The sequence below is a fragment of the Acomys minous genome (genome assembly GCF_964271855.1).
Source record: "Acomys minous genome assembly, chromosome: 14".
In the NCBI taxonomy this organism is placed as follows: Eukaryota; Metazoa; Chordata; class Mammalia; order Rodentia; family Muridae; genus Acomys; species Acomys minous.
In genome coordinates, this window is record NC_140496.1 from 47,763,453 (window position 1) to 47,790,136 (window position 26,684).

Sequence of the window (26,684 nt, forward strand, 5' to 3'; positions counted from 1 at the left end):
AGGGCTATGTTTCTTCCTAGGAAGGTGGAGTAGGTTGAGTAGGAACCCCCACAGGGCACATCCTAATCCCAGAACCTGGAAATGTGGGGTTTCGCAGTTAGTTCCATCATAGTAATTGGTTAGAACTGCTGTGACGAGCTAAGTAGAATGTTAAAGCTGATAGCTGTGTGTGGTTGCTGTTTCTCATCACTGAGCAAAACACCTGAAAGAAGTGACATAGCCGAGGAAAGCCTTGTTTGCCTCATTGTCCCAGAGGACTTCAGCACACTATGGTGGCGAGAGCAGATGCTGGCCTCCTCACATCACCCAGCCACACGGAAGCCGAGAGCTTGGGGCCAGAGGCAAAAAGAATCAACTGTCAAAGTTTCTCCTGTAACAACTTCCTAAGATTGGCAGCAGTCAAGAACCAAGTAATTACACACAGGAGCCATAGGGAACAAGTCGGAGTTAGCCCAGAGCAGGCAGGGACACCTAGCACCATTTCAGTCATCATCCATGTTTTACTGTTGCTCTGATCACCCAAAGAGTAGTATGTTCTCAGAAAAGAAAGGCTGGAGAAAAATACAGTTCTTGTCCATGAACTCTTGGTCTGCAGGTACTGGTAGTAGTGGTGATAAGAATCAGATGTGAGCTGAGCGTGGTGGCGCACGCCTTTAATCCCAGCACCCGGGAGGCAGAGGCAGGCGGATCGCTGTGAGTTTGAGGCCAGCCTGGCCTACAAAGTGAGTCCAGGACAGCCAAGGCTACACAGAGAAACCCTGTCTCGAAAAACCAAATAAATAAATAAATAAATAAATTTTAAAAATCATGTGTAAAGTTATGCTGAAAGAAGCCTTTGAAGGTAGACTCCTCTTAATTAAAAAGAAAGCATTTAAAATTTTTATTTTATAAATCAGGTATGGTGGCACACGCCTTTAATCCCAGCACTCTTAAAAAGTAGAGGCAGGCAGATTGCTGTGAGTTTGAAGCCAGCCTGGTCTACAGAGTGAGTTCCAGGACAGCCAGAGCTATACAGAGAAATCCTGTCTTGAAAAAATTCGAAAGTAAAAATTGACTTTATTAGTATGGGTGTTTTGCTGGCATATAAGCCTGTGTACTTGCATGCAGTGCTCTTGGAAGCCAGAAGAGGACATCAAATCCTCTGGAACTGGCGTTACAGACATTTGTGAGCTGCCATGTGGGTGCTAGGAATTGAGCCCAGGTCTTCTGGAAGAACAGCCAGTGCTCCTAACTGCTGAGCTACCTCTCTGGCCCCTAAGGTATTTATCATTAAATTACACATTGTGTATATATGTGCAAGTGAGTGCAGGTGCCCACAGAGGCTAAAAAGGGCATCAGAGCCCCCGTAGCTAGAATTATAGTCGTAGTGAGCTACCTGTGTGGGTGCTAGGAGTGAAACTTGGCTCCTCTGTATGAGCAGTGTGTGCTCTTAACTACTGAGCCATTGCCCCAGCCCCTATGGTGTTTTGCTGTTTTACATGTATAAGCAGTAGTGGTGGGTATTTAATAAGTTTTACACATTTTTAAAGAAGTGTCCTTTTATCACAATATTTTCTCCAAGACTGCGTCTTCTAGAAAAGCTGGAAGTTACACACATGAAGTCTCACCGACGCGGCTGCCTAACCATGAGCTGAACACGGACAACACTAGACACTCGGAGGTGGAGGGAAAGCCACAGGGCCTCACCCCACACAAAGAACTACAGACAACTGAGGGATGCTGGGAGTGGGAGAAACAGTCTGTCAGGGAAGAGCGCACAGACGGGTTAATCCAACGCCAAGTGGTCAGCCCGGAGAACATACACATAAGTAACATTGAACAGATTTAGCAGGTCATACTTAGGAATATATGTGTATATACATATACGTATGTAACAATTAATGGAAAAAGAGGCCATGATTTTGAAAGAGCAAGGATGTGTGTATGGAAGGGTTTGGGATGAAGAAAGGGAAGGGGGAAGTGATATAATCTCAAAAATAAATTAATTGTACATTTAGAATAAGATTATTTTATATAAACAAATTATAATACTTTTGTATTAGTCAGGGTTCTGTAGAGTAATAGAACTTATAAAATAATGAAATGAATCTCTACATATGAGATTCTACATATGTAGAATCCTCTACAAAATCCTATATATACACACATACGTGATTTTAGAATGTCCAGGCTGTAGTTCAGCTAATCCAGCAATCTGAGAATCCAGTAGTTGTTCAGTCCGCGAGGCTGATGGCTCCGCTTGTCTTTAGTATACCCTGGAATCCTGGAGAAGGAGGCTTTACCGCCAGTGAAGGAATGGGTTTGCTAGCAGAGCGAGAGCCACAGAGAGGAGCCAAGAGGGAGGGCGTCCTTCCGTGCCCTTCATATAGGCAGCCAGCAGAAGGTGTGGCCCATATTAGATGTGAGTTTTCCCACCTCAAAAGATCTGGATTAAACATTTGTCTCTCCAGATCAAAGATCTGGTTTAGAAATGGGTCTTCCCACTTCAAATTATTTAATTAAAAAAAAAAAGATCCTCACAGGTGTGCCCAGTCATTTGGGCGTAGTTAATTCCAGACGTAGTCAAGTTGACAACCAAGATTGGCCATCGCAACCTTTCTCAAAACAGGAAAAAAGGTTGTTGCCTTAGAAAATCAGAGCAGCTCTAATTCTAAAAATGAAAAACTTTAACCCATTTCTTCTTTACTCCTAATAAAATGTTTGCTATTAACTGAAATAAATTTCATATTCATTGGCCTCCACGTACTATGTGGGGAAAGTACCTTAGAACAATAAAGTAACTCAATGAACTACAAAGTGTAAGGGACCCAACGCTTAAGCCGGGCAGATTCTGTACAGCTGTACTTCCTGGCTTTCCCTGGAAGCAGGGCGCGTGGCCTAGCGTTATAGTGTGTTACAAGTTGATAAAATAACAGCAAGGCCTAGTGCTGACTACCCCAGGCTTCTCACAGCAATCACGCCTTTTGATCCTTACAACCGCACTGCTCTTACCTGTTCTTTTTACTCCAGAACCCAAAGTCAGGACAGCAAAAGTGAGCTGCCATGGCTCATAACTTTTAATACACGTCAGCTTTCTTTAATATGATGGGAAGGAGTTGAGTGAATCTGAAAAGGCTTTTACCTGGTGCTGTGGTGGTTCAGAGCTGAGCGTGCTCACCTGCCGTGGCCGCTGTGGGGCTGGGGAGAGGCACGCTGAGCAGCGCTGGGCGCTTCTGACCGGCTTTGACATACACTGCTCTGCTCACTTCACAGCCTACGCAGTTCACTTCACATTAAGCCTTATTGTTGTTGATTGTGTGCTTATGTCAGATTATTCAGGGTGCCTCTCTGAGTACATGCGTGGACCTAAACGTGCGCCTCAAGTGCTGCACTCCTAATCACACTTCTTATGCAGAGACTGAATAAGAGGCCAGCATCAGAGGGAATCTTCTGAAAGAATCTTTTGTGCACGCCTCAGAATCGGGTATGTTGACCTGAAGAAATCAATTAAGATGAATGCAAGGGAAAAAATGGCAGAAAATATCTACTCCAATGAGATTTTGTATATTACTTTTTACATTTATTATTAGTACTGTGTGTGTGCACACTCATGTGCGTGACGCAGCACATAGAGGTAGGATAGCCTTTGGAAGTCAAGTCTTCCTGTTGTGGGTCCTAGGAATGTTAGTTGGATGTAGCAAGCACTTTTTACAAAGGTCTTGTGTTGGTTTTGTTTACAGGGCAATTTTAATGTAAATTCTATTTATAATAAAATTGTTTCATGTTCTGGGTTATTCTGAATACTAACTGTGGCCAACGGAGTCTTTTCCTAAATTTTACTCTTGTTAGGTTTCTGTTGCTGAGATAAAACACCATGAGCACGAGCAACGTGGAGAGGACAGGGCCAAGGCTTGCAGGGTCTCACCTGACCCGCCCACAGGGAGTCAGGGCAGGGGGGCTGAGACGGAGCAGAGACCATGGAGGAACACTGTTGGCTGCCTTTCTCAGTGCTCCAGACTGGATTCTCACAGTCCTAATCTGGTCCTGGGAGTCCTGGAGGAGACCTGGAAAGCTGCTGATCTTCACTGTGCACTTAAACCCCGAAAAAGACGCCTCTAATCTTGGCCAGCATAGCTCAGTAGCCAAGTAGATGAACACACCAGTGAGATGAGGACAAGCAAGCAAAAGGCAAAATCATCTTTTTCCATGTCAGTGTGGGCTGCCACCAGATTTAGGATGGGTCTTCCTGTTTCAAATAAACTGGTTAAGAAAATCTCTCAGTGGCTGGAGAGATGGCTCAGTGGGTAAGAGCACTGACTGCTCTTGCAGAAGTCCTGAGTTCAATTCCCAGCACCACATGTGGCTCACAACCATCTATAATGTATTTGGATGCATACTGTATACATAATAAATTTAAAAAAAATCTCTCACAGGAGGAGCCCAACAGACTGGGCTTTAGTTGGTTCTAGATGTAGTCAAGCTGACAACCAAAATTAGTCATTACCTATATTATCGAGAACCCCGATTATTCATGTCTTAGGATGCAGGAATGCCGTAGTCTCTTAGTTTTACTACTTCAGTGTCTTAATTGTCTGTTGAACTCAAGAATATCTTTTTCCTCCTCCTAGTGAGTCCATAAATCATACTAAGTCAGAACGTATCCAGTTACAAACAAAATGAGCATTCCCACGCTGCTACTGCGTCCTTCCCGACGATGTTTGCTAAACAGCCTGTCAAGAGTGCCTTCCCCACGTCTCCACTCCGTTCTCCACTCGAGTCATCCTGCATCAGGGGCCCCAAGCGCTCTGCCGAAGGCCTTAGGACACCATTGTACTAAGTGGCTGCTGCTGTCCGACGGCTTAAGGAGAACGTTATGTGTCCAGGCTACCTTGAAGGACCACACAGAAGGACTTTCTGATAAAGAGCAAAGATTTGTGGATAAACTTTATACAGGTTTAGTCCAAGGACAGAGAGCCTGCCTAGCGGAGGCCATAACTCTTGTGGAATCTGCTCACGCCAGGAAGAAGGAGCTAGCCCAGACGCTTCTGCAGAGAGTCCTGGCCCACCAGCGCGAGCAGGAGCGCCTGAACCAAGGAAAGCCCCGCACGTTCCGAGTAGGTCGGTTTTCTTTTCTGCTTGTTCAGTAAGTGTTTTTCTAAGTTCTGTCTTCTTTTAAAATACATCTAAGTACTGTGAGATCAAATAGAAATTTCTGTCCTTGATATGTGGATGGAATATAAACACTGTTTTATAAGTATTAATCTTCATATATGGTAAAATGACCATGACCATTTAAAGCAAGCCTGTGCACCTAGGCAGAGTGAGAGTTGTGTTGTGGCAAGAACAGCAGAACAGATTCCAGAGCAGAACTACTCAGGGAATGACGTGTGAGCCAGTGTGCCCTTCCTTCGACAGTCCTTATCTGATAGGATGGGGGTGGGGGTGGGGTCTCTGTTCTGTGCTGCACCCGTGGTTACTTCTCCTAGCCACACTGAATTCTGCCTCTGAAGTCTGTCTGTACACGAGCCTCATCTTTTCTTTCTTTTTTTTGGTTTTTCGAGACAGAGTTTCTCTGTGTAGCGTTAACTGTCCTGGATTCACTTTGTAGACCAGGCTGGCTTCGAACTCACAGCAATCCACCTGCCTCTGCCTCCCAAGTGCTGAGATTAAAGGCGTGCGCCACCACTGCCCTGCACCTTTTCTTTAGTCTTGCTGTGTCACATCCTCCTGCCTCAGCCTCTTGAATGCTGGGATTCCAAACCTGTCCTATGACTCTAGGCTCTCACGTCTCACTGAGGTACTTTTTATTAAGCTTCTAGGAGTTGTTCGAAGCCTCTCCATACTGTGATTTTTAAAGGAACAATATCGCTTACTGTCTTACTTAAATGTTCACTTGACTCTTTGTCCTAAGACTGTGAGTAAGCTTGTTATATTTTGAAACCATGCAATATTTGAGCAGCAGGAATTAAGCAAGGCAGTTTGGGTAGAAAGAGAGTGTCCCACAGAAGTGAAGCAGGTGTTTTGAATCAACTCTTCTGCGCACAACAGCTTGAGATGCTGGGATAGTGCAGGGAGCTTGTGGGCAAGGAGTAGATACATATAAGCACTGGCATTGTACTAGACGGTGTCGTGGTGTGTCGGTATCACAGAGGACCAAACCTCCTCCTCTTTATAGGGATGGATAGGAGTGCTTTAAAGATGCTCTCACACATAGGTCTCCAACCAGCCTTTACACTAGCCCACGGATTTCACAGTCCTTCCTCTACCTGCGAGGAGGGACTTTCATGTTGACAGTGCCACACTAGATCTTGGCATCTTTATGTGTTGTAGACAGAATAGCAAACCCCAAGGAGACACCCAGCATGTCAAAGTGTGTACTTATGCTTGGCTCTAGAGAACTCTTGAAGAGTTCCAGGGATTTGTTTGCTTAGCAACTCACACACACCTTCTCAGGGCATTCTGGATATTCTACCCTGATTAGGCCAGATAAACTCGTCTTCAGTTATTTTATCATTATTATAAATAAAAGCAGCACAGATTTACTCAGCATCTGTAAAGGTGCTTAAGATGGAAACCTGCCGTGAATAGTAAGTAGTAAGGACCTAAGCCTGCCATACACCGCATACACTCTTGAAGATTGTTAAATGCCCGCATTGAATGTTCTTTATTGACCGGGAACAGCTCTCATGGCATGTAGTATATGTGACACTGTACTAAACATTATCTCATCTAATTCTTAAAACAACATGCAAAGATCCATATTATTGCAGTAGCTGCTGCATTGAGGAGAATGCTGAAGAGAGCGCCAGGAGAGGGTCAGCACAGTACAGACCACAGACTTGCTGGAAACAGCACATGAGAGGCACTGGCAGCTCAGGGTTTGCCCCTTACCTGCCATGCCTGACTGTCTCTCTACGAGGGGCTTCCTGCTTTTCTGAACACAAGTTTCTTTGTTGTTGTTGTTTTGTTTTTTTCAGATTTCTTTTTATTGGGTATTTTGAAGTTATGAGTGAGAAGGAGGAAAAATATTAGTATAGGAAATTACTTTCTCAGTCACTGGCAATTTCTGAAGTAGTGGATTGTTTCTAATGGGCAGAAGCCCAAGTGGGGCAAGTGGAATAATCCCCTACTGTGATGGGAGGAGGGCAGGTGAGGGAGGTCTGCACAAAGGGAAACTCTTGCTCTGATTGGCGGAAGTGAACTTTATAAATTTGGATTTGTTTCCTCTCTATCTGACTGTTACTCAGGAGTTGATAAAGAGATGATTTTCACCCACTCCTTTATGCGTGTTAAGCTGTGATTTTCATAAACTAGAGGAAACTAGTCATGGTGCTGATTGTATTTATGGGAGACCTGTAAATTCTTAAGGCACAAAGACCAGGCCCTGCCCTACAGAAAAACAACAAAACCCCAAAAAGGCCAAGATTAGGCCCTCCCCCCACACCCACACCCTAAATAAAGCCCCACCTCCTGCTCAGTTCTCTGCTGCTTGCCACCCTCCTGCGTTTTCCCCTCCCAATACATGTCTTGTGTGAGGTTTGTTGTGTGCTGTGACTTTGGGGTGGTCCTTGGCTCCCGATGCCAGGATGCCTTTCCATCTGAGCTGTAATACTTACAAGACCTCTTTCCACTCTAGGACTGTCTGGGCCCCCTGGTGCAGGAAAATCAACCTTTATAGAATATTTTGGGAAAATGCTGACTGAGAGAGGGCACAGATTATCTGTGCTTGCTGTGGACCCATCTTCTTGCACCAGTGGCGGTGAGTACAGCCGACTTTTTAACTGGGCAGCTAGTGGGGGCTCCGTGACAGATCAGTGGGAACTGGTAGTTGGGTGACCTCTACCCAGCTGGTTTGGTCTCAGGAAAAGAGCCATTTCTGTTCTGCAGAGTGAGGTGGAAAGTCTGAGACTTAGTTAGGAAGTGCTGAGTTCCACAGAGGAGGTCAGCTTGTGGGGAGCTCCGTGGATACTCAGGTAGGGTCAGAGGTGCCAGAAGTTGAGGCTGCTCAAACGGCACAGCACGTTTTAGCCCTTTGGTGATCACGCCTGAGGCCAGGCCCTTTTTGCAGTCTTTGTTTCCCCAGTAGTCCTTGCTTCTCTGTTGTTATCTTCATAGTGTTGTAGCATCTCTTAAATTAAGCTTGAGGAAAAAAAGTACACTTGTTTATAGCTTATCATCTGTCTATTCCATGTCCAGTGAAGCAGAAGGCTCTAGAAGGGCTGCGTAACTTAACTGCTGTTCCCCTGCAGCCCTCTGCAGAGCATACTGCACTTCACAGTGTTCAGCAATCATGTGCTGATGTGAGGTCATGCCGTCACTCAACATTTAATTTGCAGCTCATCAGAGATAAAATGAATATAAACTTAGCTCCCTAAGGACCATTTAAAGAAACCATATAAAGCCTTTCCTATAAATACCCAGGAACTGTTTTTCCTCCCTTTCTGTCTTTGTGAGTTAAGCTGCTCAGATCCCAGCCATTCCCTGCCTGGGTACTGGAGTGCCTTCTGGAGGTGAGGGACCAGCACAACAGAGACCATGGCAACAGGTGAAAAGGACACGATGCTCTTGGCCTTGCCCGTATTTATATCTCACGAGGGAAGCAGGCAGTGCAAGGAGTCACATTGTATTGTGTGCTATGAGGGGTAAATAATAGGTATTTAGTAAAAGTGCTTGGCTTGTATGCTGTGGTATTCTGCAGGCAGTAATCATGTGGAAGGCCTGAGGTTATAGAGAAGTAGATGACAATTCTAGTTACCCTTTATTGACAACACGGCCCAGAGAAGTCATCGGGGTTGGCCCACTGTAATAATAAAGGAAGGTATACTGAAATGGGGAAAAGAAAAAGTGTAGATGAAGTTACATTCAAGTTCCAAAATTAAAGCCTTGTCAGTTTGTTGTTTATTTACTGTTTAAGAACTTTGCTAAATGAGCCTGCCACACACTTTTAACCCTGGAACTCCAGAGGCAGCGGCAGACAGATTTCTGAATTTGAGGCCAGCTTGGTCTATAGAACAAGTTTCAGGACAGCCAGGGTTACACAAAGAAACCCTGTGTCCAAAAACCAAACCAACCAACCACCCAAAGGAACTTTGCTAAATGCAAATTAATGAAGGGTTTTCATAAATGGTCCTAATTTTCATACAAGGGAGAATGTCATTTCCTCTCCACCGTCATCATCTAGAATATTTTCCATAGGAAAATAAAACGATAGCTTGAAATAGTAATTAATAACAGAACATTAATGTATATTGGAAAAATAGCACTGAATTAAAGTTTGAACAACATTGGTTTCTTCATCTGCCTTTGTGCTTTAGATTTATAAGCTTTCTTGTGATAGCACTGAGACCATCTTGGGGTCTACAGCTGACAGATGGGACGTTACAAGTGTGATAGGATCCCTAGGGTAATATGTAGCTACAGTAGATTGTGCACTTCCAGAGGGATGACTTCGTACATAAAAATATTTTAGGAAAAAGTTTCATGTGAAGTGAATAAGGTAATTGAGGTATATGGTAGGCATGCACCCTAGAATTAGTACCTATTAGAAGGCTCTAATATGGACTAATAAAAGAAAAGCACATACCTTTAAGGAACATTTCAGTCTTTAACATCTCATGTGGTAAGGAAAAGCCCTTATATATGGTGTAAATATTCAGGTTAGAATATCCCCACTTCTCGTATGTAACTATATGGCAAAAAGAATTAGTGGGCTGGAGAGATGGCTCCGTAGTTAAGAGCACTGACTGTTCTTGCAGAGGACCTGGGTTCAGTTCCCAGCATCTATACAAGCACCTGTAACACTAGTTCTAGGAGGACAAGAGGCGAGCACCTCCAGCCTCCAAGGGCACCTGCACTTGTGCACACATACTCACAAGCAGATATACACATATACATGTAATTAAGAATAATAAAGCCTAAAGCCGGGCATGGTGTGGTGGCACATGCCTTTAATCCTAGCACTCGAGAAGCAGAAGCAGGAGGATTGCCGTGAGTTCCAGGCCAGCCTGGTCTACAAAGTGAGTCTAGGACAGCCATGACTTCACAAGAGAAACTGTGTCTCGAAATACTAATATTAATACTACTAATGATAATAAAAGCTAATTTTTTTTTAAAGTACAAAAAAGGCAAAGTCAGAAAAGGTAATAATGGTTTCAGGGCTTAATTCTTTGCAAATTTTCCAGTCTTGATGTTTGCTCAAATGTGACAATTAAATAAAAAATACATAATCAATCCATTCCCTGGGTACTAGCTGACTCCCCACTGTACCCACTTTGCTCAGCACTCAGTGCACAGTAGCCTTAGATTGAGGTGCACAGGCAAGAGCTCCAGTGTGAGGACAGACAGTTGGAGGGGAGCTCAGTAACGTGAGCCACACCTGAGGCTGGGAGGAACGCCCTAAGTCATGCCCCTTGCACTGCACTGATTGGTAAGTAGTCCTTACAGCTCTTCCCTCACTGTAAAATGTGTGTGTTTTAGGGTCCCTCTTAGGTGATAAAACCCGGATGATTGAGCTATCAAGAGATATGAATGCATACATCAGGCCATCTCCTACCAGTGGGACTTTAGGAGGTGTGACAAGGACCACAAATGAAGCTATTCTGTTGTGTGAAGCAGGGGGCTATGACATCATTCTTATCGAAACTGTAGGTGAGTGTGATACTCTGTCATAAAAATAGTGTGGTGTTATAATGAATGCTATTTAAAGATGAATACAACTGAGTTCGTTTAGTTCATTCAGCAGATGTGTAGTGTAATTATATACAAGGCGTTGCCCACAGGCAAGGTGAGGATGTGGCTGTGCTCCCTACTTGCAGGAGCCTTCCTATAAGTGTGAAAGTGAGCCGTGTGTCTGCATAGCTGATGCGCAAGTTGACGGGCTCTATGTGCCAGAGGATGGTAAGCACGAGCATGACCCTGAGAAGCAAAGCAGCACTCCTTAAGCACACTTCACGCCCACAGCATTCATTAAGAAACTCAGGGCCGCTGGGAACTTGGGATTATGAGGCTGTCTGTTTCATCGTTAGCGCATGTGCAGTTGAGAGCATTGACAGGGAAATGCCAAGCAATTCGCATTCTTGTGGAGAGATGATGTTTTGGTTTAGTTTGTGATGAATGTGTTTGACACAACCCAAACCAGTGTTTGGAGGATTTAAGAAAACTTCCTGAGGGGGGAGGGTGGGAGTTCATCGTAGGAGGAAACGGGGATTTGCACAGATGCAGAGTGAGAACGTGTGACTCAGTCAGAGAAATGCAGCTTGCAGCGCTGCTGGCAAAGAGAGGAGCTCGGAGCAGTGGCCAGGGTCAGGTTCTCCTTACATGCCCAGCCAAAGAGTTTTTACTTTCTCTAGAGGGAGAGGGAAGGCAGAAGAAGGGAAGCCGCAGGTGCGTGTGGAGGAAACCCCTGCAGCAGAGCAAGAGTGACTGGAACATGTAGTGGTGGAGGGAGGCAGCTAGACCATGTGCCAATCAAAGAAAGAAACGCACACAGCGTTCTACATCTAGTGAGAACCGGGCCTAGAGAGGAGGCGACGGGTTAAGAAGCACTGGCAGTAAGTCAGCAGGACTTTATTGCTGATTAAATATAAGAGATGAGGAAGGAAGAAGGACGTGGAAAAGGGCAGGAAGGAGAAGGCGCATGATGGGAGTCAGTCATCAGGACACCACTGTGACATGCTCGTTAGGTGCCAGGTGACACTGTTTTAGGAGACCGGGCAATAGATGCAGACCTGACGGTATCAACGTGGCTCATAGTTTTGTACTGTTACAAATTTATTTGGTTTAGGTTAAATGAAGGAAAATGGGGGATAAAAAAGGAAACTAGCCACATTGGTTTGCTAGGATTGTTGTCATAATGTGGCCTGGGTGGCTTAGACCACAGACATCTGCCTCCTCAGAGTTCTGGAAGCTGGAACTCCAGGGTCCAGCAGCAGCAGGGTGGTTTTCTGCGCTCTTCCCTTGTTTGCAGATGGCCTCCTTTTTGCTGTGCCTTCACATGGCTGCTTCTCAGGCATATTTACCCTGGTGTGTCCTCTTCCTGCAAGGGCATCAGTGCCATTGATTTATCGCCCCACTCTCCTGCCTCCTTAGAACCCATCTCCTTACATCACACTGAGGGCTGGGGTTTCCACAGCGGACGTGAGGGGAAGACAGGCCTAACTTAGCCCCTAACAGTAGTCCGAGCAGCCTTAGGGAGTGCCCCATTTAAGTCTGAATGGGGGAAGAGTTACCTGAGTGATGATGGCAGGAGAGGCAGGAGAGGTGATTCAAAAGCCAAGCGTGCTGTCTCAAAGTTGTATTCTGCTGCTTGTCCAGAGACTCAGTAACAGTGACTCGGATAAGAGGCAGATTGCTGCCCTGGGAGTAAGGAAGCCCCAGGGCAGGTGGGTGAGGACAGGTGTCCCCAGCTGCACTCCCCGGGACGCCCCAGCATCGCTCCGCATCCTTCACACTTAGTTTCTGTCCTCAAGGTTCCTCATGATTGGAAGGTGGGCAATGACGCTCTCACCGTCCCGCCTGGGTTCCAGAGGGAAGGAAGGAGAGGGGGTGTGAAATGTGAGGTGGGGTAGAAGAGGGGCGCCCAGCTGGCCTGGCCTTCTTCAGAGAACTTGCCTGGGAGCCCCGTCTACTGAGCGTTTCTGTCACTCACTGCTCATCTGCCTGAAAGGAGACCTTGGAATGTGGGCCTGACTTGGTACACTGACGCTCTAGGCTGAGGACAGGAAACAAAAAGATAGAAATAGGCACCAAAAGTCTATACCACAAAAAGAGTCTCCAGGTGAGTGTTTGAGCTAGGGATGTGGATCAAGACGTGGACAGTGAGCATCCACTAACTTTTCCAAGCCGGGTGTGGTGACACACGCCTGTAATCCCAGCACTCCAGAGGTGAAGGCAGGCAGATCTCGGTGAGTTCGAGGCCAGCCTGGTCTATAAAGTGAGTCCAGGACAGCCAGGGCTACATAGAGAAACTCTGTCTCTAAAAACAAAAACAACAAAAAGTTTTCTAAAAATTTGACCATAAAGAGAAAGTAAGAAATTTGGTTAAAGAAGCTGTGAAATTTTTGTTTCTTTCTCTCTCTCTTTCTCTCTTCCTTCCTTTTCTTCCTTCTCCTCCCCCCTCCCTATTTTTTGTTCTGTTCTGGGTTTTTTTTTTTTTTTTTGGATTGGGTTGGGCTTGATTTCAAGGAAGAGTGAGAGTTCAGGAAAGGGGATGGAATGGAGTACTGCTCACATTGAAACTGCAGAGTGGGCACCTCCCTAAGGCTGTGCTGGCATCTGTTTGTCCACAGAGTGGGCTGGGGGAAAGCTGGGATGTACTTCCTTAGTTTCCTCTGTGATATGGCTGCCACAGTGAAAATCCATGGAGGAAACTGACAGAAGACATTTAGGAGTTGGCTTAAATTTTTTTTGTGTGTGTGTGTATAGGTTTTTGCCTTATGTATGTCTGCATACCACATGTGTTCCTGGTGCTCACAGAAGCCAGAAGAGGGTGTTGTATCCCCTGGAACTAGAGTTGTGAGCCACTAGGTGGTGTTAAGAACAGAACTGGGTCCTCTGCAAAAGCAGCAAGTGCTTTTAACCTCTGAGCCATCTCTCCAGCTCCCTAGGGGGGAGTGGCTTATGAGACCCTTCAGTGATACTTGTCTGCAATGAGGAGATCTCTACAAGCATGCTTAAAGAGGAGATAATTGGGGGTTTGCAGAGTGGGAATAAAGATAAAAAGGCATAAAGAGATGAAAATATTTGGTAGACATGCTTTAGGACTAGAATCAGTGTTCAAACCACTTGCTGATGAAGGAGAAGGCAAGAGAAAGCTTCAAGGTAGCAGAGAATGGAAGTCTATAAGGTTTCCATCCAAAGCTTTGGTTTAGCGAGCAAAGGACCGTGTGTCAGCAACTTAGTCCAAAAGCATGCTGATTCATTTGGAGGTGGGGCCTTTGGGAGTAACTGGCATTAGGTAAGGTGGTGAGCACGAGGCCCTGCAATGGTGCCCGTGGCTTCTTAAGAAGCAGAAAAGACACGTGCATCGGTCTGCTTGCCCTGTCTCCCCATGTGATGCTGTCTGAGTCGATGCTGGCTTGTGCGCTTGCGTTTGCCACTGCAGAACTCTGAGCAAAGAAGCTTTTATTCCTTCTCAAGTCTTAGGTGTTTAGTTATAACAGGGCTTTAAAGGGTTAATGCATAACTATGAAGATGAGGAATTGAATGAGGTAGAATGTAAATGAGCCAGTAACTTTGAAAAAAGAATAATAAGTGAATATTTTCAGTAAAGTTGTAATTTAAAATTCCAGGTGTGGGGCAGTCGGAGTTTGCTGTTGCTGACATGGTTGACATGTTTGTTTTATTGCTGCCACCAGCAGGAGGGGATGAGCTGCAGGTAATGGCTTCCGCGTCCCCACTCTCAGGTCACAGCTCTGAAGTGCAAGTGTGCAGTGTGGTGTTGTTGTAAAATCAGTTGAAGATAGCGTATGAAGAACAAATTCTCTCTACATGTCTTTTTCTGAACTGACAGTAATAAAAGATGTGACTCAGAGCTATTCATACAACTTAAACTTCTTCCTGTTCAGCATGGAAGAGACTGGAATACCGGGAGGGCTTTGGCCCAGAGGGACCACAGCATCAAGTGTGTTTGTAGAACACTTGGCTCAAAAAGAATCCATGCCGTATCACTGTGTAGTCTACATACTGTGTAAGAGGCTAGCACTCCCCCACCCCGTCGTCTCCTCATTAGCCAGCTCAAGTCTTCACCGTACCCATCCAGTTTAGACACCAGCTGGGTTTCCAGGCCATGTGTACCATTGAGGAACTGGCTACAAAGCTGACAGTTCCCACTTTCTCTCAGGTTCAGTAATTCATTAGAATAACTCACAAAATTCAAGAAGGTTCTGTAATCATAGGTTTATGACAAAGGCTAGCCCAGTGAAGAGTAAACACCCCGATACTGGGATACACCCACCCAAAGAAGTCTGTGTGGGTGTGTGGGGTCTCTGTGTGTGCAGTGGGTGGGGTTCTGTGTGGGTGTGTGGGGTCTCTGTGTGTGCAGTGGGTGGGGTTCTGTGTGGGTGTGTGGGGTCTCTGTGTGTGCAGTGGGTGGGGTTCTGTGTGGGTGTGTGGGGTCTCTGTGTGTGCAGTGGGTGGGGTTCTGTGTGGGTGTGTGGGGTCTCTGTGTGTGCAGTGGGTGGGGTTCTGTGTGGGTGTGTGGGGTCTCTGTGTGTGCAGTGGGTGGGGTTCTGTGTGGGTGTGTGGGGTCCCTGTGTGCGCAGTGGGTGGGGTTCTGTGTGGGTGTGTGGGGTCTCTGTGTGTGCAATGGGTGGGGGTTCTGTGTGGGTGTGTGGGGTCTCTGTGTGTGCAATGGGTGGGGGTTCTGCGTGGGTGTGTGGGGTCTCTGTGTGTGCAGTGGGTGGGGTTCTGCGTGGGTGTGTGGGGTCTCTGTGTGTGCAGTGGGTGGGGTTCTGCGTGGGTGTGTGGGGTCTCTGTGTGTGCAGTGGGTGGGGTTCTGCGTGGGTGTGTGGGGTCTCTGTGTGTGCAGTGGGTGGGGTTCTGCGTGGGTGTGTGGGGTCTCTGTGTGTGCAGTGGGTGGGGTTCTGCGTGGGTGTGTGGGGTCTTTGTGTGTGCAGTGGGTGTGTGGGGTCTCTGTGTGTGCAGTGGGTGGGGTTCTGTGTGGGTGTGTGGGGTCTCTGTGTGTGCAGTGGGTGGAGTTCTGTGTGGGTGGGAGGGGTCTCTGTGTGTGCAGTGGGTGGGGTTCTGTGTGGGTGTGTGGGGTCCCTGTGTGCGCAGTGGGTGGGGTTCTGTGTGGGTGTGTGGGGTCTCTGTGTGTGCAATGGGTGGGGGTTCTGTGTGGGTGTGTGAGGTCTCTGTGTGTGCAATGGGTGGGGGTTCTGTGTGGGTGTGTGGGGTCTCTGTGTGTGCAGTGGGTGGGGTTCTGCGTGGGTGTGTGGGGTCTCTGTGTGTGCAGTGGGTGGGGTTCTGCGTGGGTGTGTGGGGTCTCTGTGTGTGCAGTGGGTGGGGTTCTGCGTGGGTGTGTGGGGTCTCTGTGTGTGCAGTGGGTGGGGTTCTGCGTGGGTGTGTGGGGTCTCTGTGTGTGCAGTGGGTGGGGTTCTGCGTGGGTGTGTGGGGTCTCTGTGTGTGCAGTGGGTGGGGTTCTGCGTGGGTGTGTGGGGTCTCTGTGTGTGCAGTGGGTGGGGTTCTGCGTGCGTGTGTGGGGTCCCTGTGTGCGCAGTGGGTGGGGTTCTGTGTGTGTGTGTGGGGTCCCTGTGTGCGCAGTGGGTGGGGTTCTGTGTGGGTGTGTGGGGTCTCTGTGTGTGCAATGGGTGGGGGTTCTGTGTGGGTGTGTGGGGTCTCTGTGTGTGCAATGGGTGGGGGTTCTGTGTGGGTGTGTGGGGTCTCTGTGTGTGCAGTGGGTGGGGTTCTGCGTGGGTGTGTGGGGTCTCTGTGTGTGCAGTGGGTGGGGTTCTGCGTGGGTGTGTGGGGTCTCTGTGTGTGCAGTGGGTGGGGTTCTGCGTGGGTGTGTGGGGTCTCTGTGTGTGCAGTGGGTGGGGTTCTGCGTGGGTGTGTGGGGTCTCTGTGTGTGCAGTGGGTGGGGTTCTGCGTGGGTGTGTGGGGTCTCTGTGTGTGCAGTGGGTGGGGTTCTGCGTGGGTGTGTGGGGTCTCTGTGTGTGCAGTGGGTGGGGTTCTGCGTGGGTGTGTGGGGTCTCTGTGTGTGCAGTGGGTGTGTGGGGTCTCTGTGTGTGCAGTGGGTGGGGTTCTGTGTGTGTGTGTGGGGTCTCTGTGTGTGCAGTGGGTGGAGTTCTGTGTGGGTGGGAGGGGTCTCTGTGTGTGCAGTGGGTGGGGTTCTGTGTGGGTGGGAGGGGGACAGATACACCATGATCATGTAAAAAAGTCTGTTTTTCTGTTAAAATCCTTTCTTGGCTCTGGTGGGCTTAACCCAGGAGACTAAGGTATTAGATGCTCAACAGTCACCAGAGGACCCTAAGCCAGTGGCCGTGGAGTTAATTGTCTCTTGTTGATGAAGAATAAGGGGTGAGCATGTGAACATTGATTTTTATCGAGGAGAAAGACCTGTAGAGTGGGAGGCGTTGTCCCAGGAGAGGGGTGTGTCCCCTCGTGCTGTTTAGCGGCCTTTTGTGGGACGTAAGCTGGGAAGTGAATAGGAGCTGAGGTACTCTTTTCTGAGACTCGTCATCCTTTGAGCACATCATGAGCCAAACCAGTGAGGAGCCCCCACACTGTTGTGTGTCTCCTTGACTCATGTGGAGACAGTTAAACTTTGCTCATCCAGTCCAGGCAGTGGTCATATGTCACTGTCACCTTGATTTATTCTCTTACTTTGCCTTACCTACTTTGTGGGCTACTGATCAAATAATTTCCCTTCCCTGTACTTGGGCTACATGAGTAGCTTGTCATTTACCATTGTTCCTACTTCCTGTGCACTGGGCAGCTGCCTCTTACTTCCATGAGCTGCTGTGAGCTGCCTCCTGCCACCGTCAGGTTTTGTCTTGATCATCTGGATATATTTCATGAAATTAGTCCTTAAATTTGGAAGGGATATTACAGATGACTTTCATAATACCAAGAGCTGGTACATCTAGGTAATTTTTGCCAAATAATTTTTATTCCTGGCACATGGAACTTAGGAAGATACAGAAAAACTGTGAGTTTGAAGCCACAGCATCTACTGGTTGTCTTGTTCCCATTCTGGTCGAGAGTAAACGGGATGCTCCTGCTAAACACAGCTCCTCTGCTCTCTCTAGGGCATCAAGAGGGGTATAATTGAGATGGCGGACCTGGTAGTTATAACTAAAGCTGATGGAGACCTGGTTGTGCCAGCCCGCCGGATCCAGGCCGAGTACGTGAGTGCCCTGAAGTTGCTCCGCAGGCGCTCAGAAGTCTGGAGACCAAAGGTTGGCTTGCACGCCTTTCTGTTTTTCACGGAGTAGCCTGTGCACCGTAGGAGAGAGGGTGCAGGGCCAGGCCGGACACACGATGAGCCTTTGCTTCAGTGTAAACACTACACTTTGAAAATACGACAAAGCCAAAGTTTGTAGCACTGATTTTAAATATAATATTTCAACCACAGGATGTCAAAAGCTAGAGTGAGGTAGTAGATAAGACTGCTCAACACTTGGTGTGAACCATTTGAGAGTAATAGGAGGCCCGTCCTGAGAGGAACTGTCCTTAAGGTTAGGGAGCACTTCATGGTTTGATCATGTTAGGACCTGGGCAGCAGAGCAAAGGCTTGGGATGTGATGCTTCCAGCCACATGATTTTCAGTAAGCTAAGGAAAGGAAGAAAAATGATGTAGGAAGAAGCAATGCAGTCCACTGACGCTGGCAGCCTCTCTGTAGGAGGACGCCATCTTAGGACAGAGTATGCCATGGTCAGCATGAGAGCAGTGGGCCCTTTCTTACTGCTGGCTTCTCCGGTGACTCCTGTGTGGGGCCTACGCCATCTTGTCCATGGAGGTGCTGGCCGCTTACTCAGCCTTGCACTGACTAGACAGGGAATGGAGCTCTTCCTCGCTTCGCTTGACTCAGGCCTCCCATTGCCTCTGTTCATCCCATGAGCAGATGAGTCCCCTGGGATTATCTGAGCCGTCCTAAGTTAAAATAACTGTCTGGGCTGAAAAGTTAGGCCTTAGATTGATGTCTTCCTTCTGCCACACCATTGGTCTTCTGAGGCGCTTGCTGCGATGTTTGCCAGCATGTTTGCTTTCACAGAGCAGTGACGCCTCAATTTGGTCATTCATCTGTTTCCACCACCTGTAAGAATTAATCGGCAGATCTCAGATTTCCCGTGAAATGACAGTTCGGGTTCCGTCCTCTCAACAGGTAATGCGCATTTCTGCCAGAAGTGGAGAGGGCATCGGTGAGGTGTGGGATGCAATGAGAGAATTTCAGGACCTGATGCTGAGCAGCGGGGAGCTGGCCACCAAGAGGCAGAAGCAGCAGAAAGTCTGGATGTGGAACCTCATCCAGGAGAACGTCTTGGAGCACTTTAGGGCCCATCCCAGCATCCGAGAGCAGCTTCCCCTGATGGAGAGAAAGGTCGTCAGCGGGGCCCTCTCCCCAGGACTAGCAGCAGACTTACTGTTGAAAGCTTTTAAAAGCACACACTAATAAATTTTTCCTGCACAATCATATTATAAAGTTTCCTCGAGCACTTAATATCTAAAATAGCACCTGTGAGTTTATACTGGGATTCCTGTATCACACCCCAGCTGACTTGTCTGAACTGCTTGTGACCTTGAAGGTGGTTAGACATGCACCACACTGTGAGAGCCTGCTGTGTAGGGCTGGTCCCACTCCATCCTTTCCTTATGCCCTGGCATGCTGGCCTGCAGAGTAAGAGGTGGAGGGAGCTGAGGAGAAGAGGAAGGCGCACACATCAATTCTCACTTCTCTGAGCTGCTGGAGAAAATACAAGCCAGAATCACCACATTTCTGAAAACTTATTTGAGGCCAGAACAGCACACCCCAGTTTTCTTAGAACTGAGGGTTTTGATTGGCATTTAGTGTACCAGACTATTCCAAGAATTTCTGAAGTGGCCGTGTGTACTTGTAACAAAACAGCAGGAATGATGCGAATCCAGTTTTCAAGCTCCACTTGGCTGGACTTTGCTCTCTGTGACAGTAGAAAGGGAACATCAGCTACAGATGTGGGCCCCAAGCTCCCTAGAGACTCGGGGAGAGAGGACAGGACAGGCCAGGCCAACTCGGTTTGAAAATTAAGAGATGTTTCTAGTCTTGTCTTGGCCAGGTTACTTCACATTGGATCTACTTCTCTCTCTCTCTCTCCCTCTCTCTCCTCTCTCTCTCTCTCTCTCTCTCTCTCTCTCTCTCTCTCTATATATATATATATATATATATATATATAGACATATTGTATACTTGCATGTGGTAATAATAGGTCATCATTGAGTATGTTTGCATGTGTTCTATTGCTGGCCAATTTTTTTTTTTTTGAGATAGATTCTTATTGTGTATCCCTATCCAGCCTTGATTTCACTATGTTGACCCAGCTTCCCCACCTTCCTCGTCCTCCTCAGTATTGGGATTAAAGGTGTGCACGATGCCTAGCTTATCCACATCATCATCATCACCACCACCATCATCATCCCCATCATCATCATCATCCCCATCCCCATCATCATCATCATCATCATCATCATCGTCATCATCATTATTTTAGAAAATGTCCTTGAATCTGGAACTCAGCAATTCAGCTAGCCCCAGCAGCCTCTCCAGCCCCACCACCATCGACAGCTTTCCAGGGGAGTCTTATGGGCACAAAGCATGATGCTCAACTCCTGTTTGGGTTCTGAGGCAGGCCCTTAAGCTTGCGCAGCAATCTCTTGCCCAACTGAGCCATGTCCCTGCTTGCTAGATGGACTTTTTCCTTGGTGCTGACCACAAGTCAGGTCTGAAAGAGGAAGCTCACCGAAGGGACTAAGAACCTGGGCTCAGGGTTACCTTGTATGTGTAACCAGACCAGGCCAACCTCTCTGAGCCTGAACGTGGAACCTAACTCTGGTAGGCTTCAGTTTCCTACCTGGCAAGATGAGGTTGCTGTACAGCCTTATGGAGTTGATGAGGATTAAATTATTCAGGAAAATCATTTCACCATGATGGCATATAGGAAATATTGCCTGCTGCTTTTATTATACTAAAGTTGTGGATCCCTAAAGCTACATAAACCTTATTTATAATTTAAATTTCTCCATGGTTTTATTACTACCATCATGCTCTCATGATATTTTATGATTGTCTTTAAAACCCTGTCTCTGCTTAATTCTTTGAATATCTTAAACTATTTGATGGTAGTTATAATTGTATGCATTTGGGTAAAATTATTTCCAGCCATAAAAAAATTCTCCCAAACAAAATACCCTTCTAGAATACCCTTCTAGAAGTTCTAAGCACACTGCTTTTTTGGATTCTTTAGGATTTTTTGCACAGTTTGTCTGCTTTATTGGTTTCTACCCAAAATCAGGAGAGTTTCTTGACTTGAGAAGAAGAAAACTGAATGTTTAGAAACGATCAGAAAAAACATGTCATAATTTCCCTTAATAAGCTACAGCAGGGAATAACAGCCTGCACTTGTGGTAGTGTCAGCATGGATGAGGTGCCTGCTGCACTGTAAAGAAAGGTAGGAAGGGGAGCAGGCTTTGTCAGCACTGAATTTAGCAATGTATTTGTTCTTCTTTTGAACTTTTAAATGACACATGTAGCTATAAAAATACAAGAAAAGCCTCTGCCCTCCTCCTGTGGCTGTTGCCATGGGCTGTGATAAACCGATCTCTAAGGTATTTTTCTCCTCCTCCTCCTCCTCTTCCCCCTTCTTCCCCTCCTCCTCCTCTCCTCCTCCTCCTCCTCCTCCTCCTCCTCCTCCTCCTCCTCCTCCTCCTCTTCTTCTTCTTCTTCTAATCTGTGCTCCATTTTGCTAAGCTTGATGACTGGTTCCCTTTGCTCTCAGCAGTGGTTCAATAGTGCTGGGCCTTCTGGCTCTGTCAAAAGCGGAGATTCTGACTCAGCTGCATGTTGATGTAACAGGCAGCTCTGTCATGAGGCAGACAAATGCGTTAGGGAAATTAGTTCTCCGTGTTTGCAGAAACTGAAGTGGCTGGCACTCAATAGCGGCAGGCAGTGCTCTCGGGATTGCTCATAGACATTTGTTGACCCCGCCCCCCCAAGGCTATCATTCCTTTCAGATGGACCAGACTGTTAATCGCCCCATTCCTCAGTTTCCCCACTGTTAAATGGAACTGGCAGGAGGGTAGCCAACTCTCCGACCAGTCACTTGTGCTCACCCCACAGTTCCAGCAACTCCCACTCTCACAGGAACTAATACAGTGCTGTCAACCCAGAGCTGCTGGGGAGCAGGTGGGCATAGCAAGTGCTAAATGTTGGAGAGTGAGTAGGCGTTGCCTCGTAGGATGGCTAAACATAACTACCAGGGTGGGAGAGATGGTTACGAGTTCTTGTCCTTGCAGAGGACCTGGGTTCAGTTCCCAGCATCCACAGGTGGCTTACAAACATCCATAAGTTCTGACCTGATGCTTTCTTCTGACCTATTAAGGCACCAGGCACACTCGTAGTACATGCACATACATGCAGCCAGAACACTCATGCATACATTTTAAAAACAATAAAGGGGGGCGGGGAGAAACCTGGGCATAGTGGTTTCTACCCTTAATCCTAGGACTTGGGAAGCAGAAGCTGGGAGATGATAAGGCAAAATAGAATATTAGAAAACCACGGGAAAATATCAAAATATGCTACATACAGGTTGTGGAGGAAAAGAGAGGAAACCCATTTCTGAAATTCCTGTTTAAATTAAATGACTTTGTTTTTGGAGACAAGGTCTCTGTAGCCTGATCTGGCCTCAAGCCCACAAACTTCTTGTCCTTGTCCATGGGGTGCTGCCACCATGCCTGGCTTTAGAGTGGATGTTTGATTTTTTTCAAGACAGGGTTTCTTTGTGTAGGTACTTACATAATTCAGGGATAGTACCAGAATCATGAGCAAGACGAGCACTCACCAAACACTATTGGCATGTTTTATAAAATATAAACAGCGTAAAACTTGTGCTGGATATGATAGGGTTATTCGTGAGCATAAAATGTAGATGACGTGGGTTAACGTACATGAATGTTTGGGCCTGAATGTGTGATAGTATAAAGGTAATGATTGATGTTGTTTGCCACTTCAGCCTCCTGAAGGAATGAAGGTGTGTATGGGCCAGAAATTCTTCTGCTCTTAGCAAGATCAAGTGTTTCATGTTATTTCTACCTTAAAGGGAAGTAATCATGTGACGACATCACCAAAAGTGTAGATTCGGTAGAGCACTATCAAGAAGAATGATAAAGCCACTCCTCAGCCTCATCCTGTACCTTGTTCTATGTGGGATGTGGGGGTGGGGGAAGGGGGAGGGGGGTTTCAGGGATTAACTTCCCTTTAGAATAAAGTCACATCAGCAGGTGCAGTGGTTTGAATGAGAATGGCTCCCACCGGCTCATTTGTTTGAGTGGCAGTTACCAGGGAGTGGAACTCTTTGGGAAGAATTAGGAGGTGTGGCCTTGTTGGAGTGGGTGTGGCCTTGTTGGAGGAGGCGTGTCACTGGGGTTGGGCTTTGAGGTTTCCAAAGCCCACACCAGTCCCAGTCTCTCTCTGACTGCTGCTGCCTGTGGATCAGGACATAAAGCTCTTAGCTACTTCTCCAACACCATGCCTGCCTGCCTGCCTGCCTGCTGCCTGCTGCTCTCTTCCTGCCAAGATAATCATGAACCAATTCTCTGAATCTGTAAGCAAGCCTCCCAAATTAAATGTTTCTTTTAGAGGAATTGCTTTGGTCTCCATGTCTTTTCACAGCAATAGAACAACAGTAGCTAAGATGAAGGCAGTTTTACTCCTCAATATTTCTGCATGAACCACTCTGCTCTCTGCAGACCACTTGCCCCACAATACCACAAGTACATGTTAACTCTCACAAAGAATGCTCAGGGGCTGGCAGTCTTTAATTATCTAATAGGATCATCTTAGGTTAAACCATGAGCTACCTTAAAACAATACACCTCCATTTTACAAAAGAAGAAATTGAACGTCAGTGATATTAGGAAATAAGTCTCAAGGCACTGGTCCTAAAAGTGATGCACGATCCATACTCTACTCAAGTAGAAGTGTTTTAGAAGTTGTAAGCACTTCATGAACTCTATTTTATTCTTTCTATAAGTCAGTCCAGTGACAGAGATCTGCATTTATAGACACTTTCATGGTACAGAGCAGATAAGACTCTACATAATTCAAATGGGAAGGGCCTCAGAGTTTTCATTTCTAACTCTCGTCTTCTTTAACTTACTGTCTGTCCTCTTTGCTATTTTGCAGAAGAGTCCCTTGAGGTATTTCTCTGTTGACTTTCTGCTTATGCTGGACAATAACACTTTAAGATGTTAAGAACCAGCCCTGAACAAAATAAAAGCCCATTCCATCAGCTTCTATATCACATAGGCATCTTGGCTGGGAATAAGACATGAACCCACCCATGCCAGCCTCCAGAACACAGACTCTGCGAGGACTCTCCTCATCCGGTTCTGCATCCCGCCTCCAGTTCCTCGGTTCCTCCCTGCGGCTCCACGTGAGGCAACCTGCAGTCCTCAGCAGAGGAAAGATGTCCGTAGCTCCACAGATTCGAGTCTGAAGGATTCAAGGAAGCACTCAGACTGATTTACCTGTCGGGTTTCAGGTCTCTACAGGGTGTGGGGCTTCTATGAGTGACGGGAAACACTTGAAGTTGGGAAAAGATCAGTTTCCACACTAAGTGGATTGGTAGTCACAGAGAGAAGCAGGACGCCAGGCAGACAGAACTAATGTTAGAACAGACGCTTTAATTCTGTTTTGAACAAGTGACTTAGAGTAGATGGTTTGGGCTGTCTTGCAGTGAACATGCCGGGAGCTGGGGATTTAGTTCAATTATAGTGCTGGCCTACCGTGTACAGGCTTCTGCACTGAAAAGCAACGCGTTCGTAATGAAAATGCTTAATGATTGATAGCATACCAATGAAATAGAGTTTATACAGTCAGCTGTCACATGTTCTAACTGGTATGGCCACAGCATTCTTGGTTACTGGGAAGTTTCTTTCTGACCCAGTTTTAAAGGCTACTTATTTTTTTCCCCTTCTTACTAATAATCATTTACCTTTCCTTATAGTGAAGACATCTGAAGATAGGAAATGACCAGTAATCTAAAGCGGAATAGTTCAATAAATCATGCTACCTTTTTTAGTACAAATTTTTATCACTAGAAATTTAATAGATTTTAAGCCAGGCATGGTGGCACATGCCTTTAATCCCAGCACTTGGGAGGCAAAGGCAGGTGGATCCCTGTGAGTTCAAGGCCAGCCTGGTCTACAAAGTGAGTCTAAGACAGCCAAAGCTACACAGAGAAACCCTGTCTCGAAAAACAAAACAACAACAACAACGACGACAAAAAAGATTTTAAAATTATTTTACCCCAACCCTGTTTATACAATTGAGGGAGCTGTGATTCAGGCAGGGCAATGAACTACACCCACAAGTCTTTTGTCTGCATGGTTTATTGTGCAGGACAACTAAAAAAAAGATGGATTTATTTGTAATATGGTGAATGTCACAAAGTCATAAAGACAGAAGTCAAAGTTCAGCCTTCAGGTTGTGGAGGAAGTGAGACCTGTGTTTTAAATCATGACACGTTAAGCTTTTGAAAAGGCTGGCTCCCTTCTGAAGAGAAAAGTTGTAGTTTGCATCAGAAAATGTTTCCTGAAGGCTCACATACCATAGGTTTAGTTGTGTTGGGAGCAGTGGTTCTCAACGTCTGGATCTCAACCCATTGACCCTTTCACAGGGGTCGCCTAAGACCACTGGAAAACGCAGATACTTACATTATGATTCCTAACAGTAGCAAAGTTACCATTATGAAGTGTCTATAAAGATAATTTGATGTTTGGGAGTCACCACGGCATGAGGAACTGTAATAAAGAGTCAGAATTAGGGAGGTTGAGAGCCATTGCTTCAGAGCATGGGGCACTGTTCACCTTTGAAGAGTGTATTGGGAGCCCCCACTCTTTTTCGTGTTCTCTCCCCACCCCCCTCTCCTTCCTGGATAGAAAGGGAGTGACTTTGCTCAAGCACACATTTCTGCTATATTATTATGTGCATCACCCCAGGCCTAAAAGCTGCAAGGCTTAGTGACCGTGGATAATTCATTTAAGTTGATTTCTCAGATACATTTGTATCTCAGCTCCTATTACCTATAAATATGTTCCCATTTCAACCCTTAACCATAAATATCCTGAAAGGTAAGAGAAAAGCAGTGTGGACAGACAAAAAAACTCATCAGAACCAGATTTAGACATGATAGAGAAGCCAGAGTGATCAAACAGGGAATTTAAAATCACTGTGACTAATATGTTAAAGAATTTAGTGGAGGAAAATAAACATCACTTAAGCAGAGAAATAGGGCTCCATGAAGCACTCAAGAAAAAAACGCTACGAATAAAACACTAACAAAAAAATGAAGACTGCTTTCTATAGGTTCATCCACAGGCTAGCATGACCAAGAACTGGGGTCAGGGAGCTTGAAAATCGGTCACTTGGAAACTTTATAAATTAAAATGAAACATAAAAAAGATGACAAGGCAGAATAGAACATTTAAGAACCATGGAAAAATATCAAAATATGCTACACACAAGTTGTGGATTCCAAGAAGAAGAAGAAGAAGAAGAAGAAGAAGAAGAAGAAGAAGAAGAAGAAGAAGAAGAAGAAGAAAAATGAAATAATAATATAATAATGCTTTGGAATAAGCCAAGGCTAATGACAGACATCAAACCACAGATCCAGGAGCTAAGCAAGATAAACTTAGAAGAACACTAGACAATACAAAAATCAAATAGACAAAACATAAGCCAAAAATACCCCCATATGCTGCCACATCACATTCAGAAGCCACACCTACAAGAACGGAGTCAGTGCTTGACACTGCCTGTCACGGCTTCTAGCACCTCTTTTTTCTGCACCATTTTGGACTTGACTCAGTCATAAACGATTTTCATGTAGACTGTCAAAGACCCAGTGAGCTACGATTTACATTTTTGTTTCCAGATTTTAAATTCTTAATAGAAATCTGACTGGCTTGGTCAACTTTGGGAGGCAACAGAGTCACGGAAGAAGACTAAAGA

At 46.2% G+C, this 26,684-nt stretch overlaps 1 protein-coding gene across 3 annotated transcripts in view; it reads left to right on the forward strand.

The window, feature by feature from the left end:
* MMAA (metabolism of cobalamin associated A) overlaps positions 1–19,114 on the forward strand; it is a 30,219-nt gene extending 11,105 nt beyond the window's left edge. Inside the window, exons 2-8 of one of the 3 annotated variants that reach the window (XM_084757362.1) lie at positions 3,310–3,463; positions 4,608–5,097; positions 7,616–7,738; positions 10,456–10,626; positions 14,268–14,353; positions 17,727–17,876; positions 18,804–19,114. In XM_084757362.1, the coding sequence (XP_084613488.1) occupies positions 4,656–5,097; positions 7,616–7,738; positions 10,456–10,626; positions 14,268–14,353; positions 17,727–17,876; positions 18,804–19,091 (1,260 nt within the window). In that variant the 5' untranslated portion in view covers positions 3,310–3,463; positions 4,608–4,655 and the 3' untranslated portion in view covers positions 19,092–19,114. The remainder of the gene's footprint in view (positions 1–3,309; positions 3,464–4,607; positions 5,098–7,615; positions 7,739–10,455; positions 10,627–14,267; positions 14,354–17,726; positions 17,877–18,803) is intronic. The other 2 variants (XM_084757361.1, XM_084757363.1) reach the window with 2 other exon arrangements.
* The last annotated feature ends 7,570 nt before the right edge of the window (positions 19,115–26,684 follow it).